General features: G+C 33.0%; 1 protein-coding gene across 2 annotated transcripts in view; it reads right to left on the bottom strand.

Moving 5' to 3' along the window:
- Window positions 1-465: 465 nt before the first annotated feature.
- The window catches only part of LOC117178392 (protein SYS1 homolog), a 13,449-nt gene continuing 12,389 nt past the window's right edge, over window positions 466-1,525 (bottom strand). For both annotated transcript variants that reach the window (XM_033369821.1, XM_033369820.1), the window contains one exon: window positions 466-1,118. In XM_033369821.1, the coding sequence (XP_033225712.1) occupies window positions 549-1,031 (483 nt within the window). In that variant the 5' untranslated portion in view covers window positions 1,032-1,118 and the 3' untranslated portion in view covers window positions 466-548. The remainder of the gene's footprint in view (window positions 1,119-1,525) is intronic.

Raw genomic sequence — 1,525 nt, forward strand, 5'->3', positions numbered from 1 at the left:
TAAATTTTATAAGATTTTAGGACAGTTTTAGGGATTTTAAAGAATGTTAAGCGAGTAATTGACAATTTATTAAAAAAAGATTTCAAAAGATTTGAAAAAAAAAATGGAAAGATTTTAACAAATTTTATTTAATATTAGTCAGTTACGAAAAATGTTAAATAAATTAAAAAAAGTTAAAGGGATTTCAAAAAAAGACTTAAAAAAAAGATTCTAAAATATTTAAATATGTTTTAGTGAATTTAATGAATGTTAATCGATTTGAGAAAAATTATTCAAAAAGATTTTAAGGGATTTGAAAAAATTCTATCAAAAAAAAAATCATTCTTATTGAATTTTATATAGCAATTTTGTTTGAATCAAGTTCCCCAAAAATTCCGGGTTTTCCGGGTAGAGTCGACAGCCTGACCCTGGAAGTCTGTAATAATAAAAAATATGGAAACTCGGAAGATTTCTATAAAAGAAACGCTTTATTTCAAATTTCTGTCGCCTTTAATAAATTAATTAACATTTTTAAAACGTACCGTACCAACCGAAACGAAAATTAAATTTCACAAGGCTGTTCTCTGACTATTCATACTCAGAGGAATCGCTTGAAGTTCAGTCCTCATGCAGAGAAATTCACCACACACGCACATAATAATTAAACAAACAATATTCAAGCACCACCAGCTGAAAGTTGTTGGAAAATTTCCGTTGTAGAGCCAACAAGAAATCAGATGAATCAGATGCGCCGTACATGCAAAATCCATACATTGTTTCGTCCTCTGCACTATTCTCCAGAGGGCCAGGGCGCCGATTAGGGCGTTTATTATAAAAATAGAGATTACTAGGTGCCCGCCGAAATCACGAACGTGAATTTCTTTGTACTGGAATGCATAATCCAAGGATCGGGTCGAGCCCAGAAAAGTGGCTGCCATCCAAATCCAGATACCGAGGAAAAAGTACATCACAGTTTGCACCGCAATTATTTGGCAAATTATCAAAAATGGGTCCCATGTTGTTTTCCGAAACTGTCCTGAGATTCCGCTCATCGTGATGATTTCTTCGAGGATTCGAGCATTTCATGTGGAAAGGAAAGAAGATCCACTTCGCATTTATCGATGTGTTTCTTTCCTCTTCTGTAAAGAAAAATTATCATACTTACTTCATACACTGATGGAAAAAATTAAAGGGTCAACACAATTTTCCGAATTTTTAGTGATTTTTCAGAATGCTGTGTCTTCCTTTTTTTTCAAATCCACGAGCTACGACTATTTTTCACTGAGATATCGAATTTTAAATAAAAAAGGACCCTTTTTTCTTTGACCGACGATATCTCAGCAACCAATGGTGGCACAGAAAATTTAAGGGCAGTTATGAAAACTGGAATAAACCTACACAATTCTGCCACGATCTTGGATTAAAAAAATTTTGTTATGCATGCCATAAATTTGTTAGAACAGGAAAAAAGGGTATTTTATGGGTTTTCAGAACATCAATGGCTAAATTTCAAATCTTCACGAAACGAATAATGTTGAGTGTGCGT

This window comes from Belonocnema kinseyi, chromosome 8 (assembly GCF_010883055.1).
Source record: "Belonocnema kinseyi isolate 2016_QV_RU_SX_M_011 chromosome 8, B_treatae_v1, whole genome shotgun sequence".
Taxonomy (NCBI): domain Eukaryota; kingdom Metazoa; phylum Arthropoda; class Insecta; order Hymenoptera; family Cynipidae; genus Belonocnema; species Belonocnema kinseyi.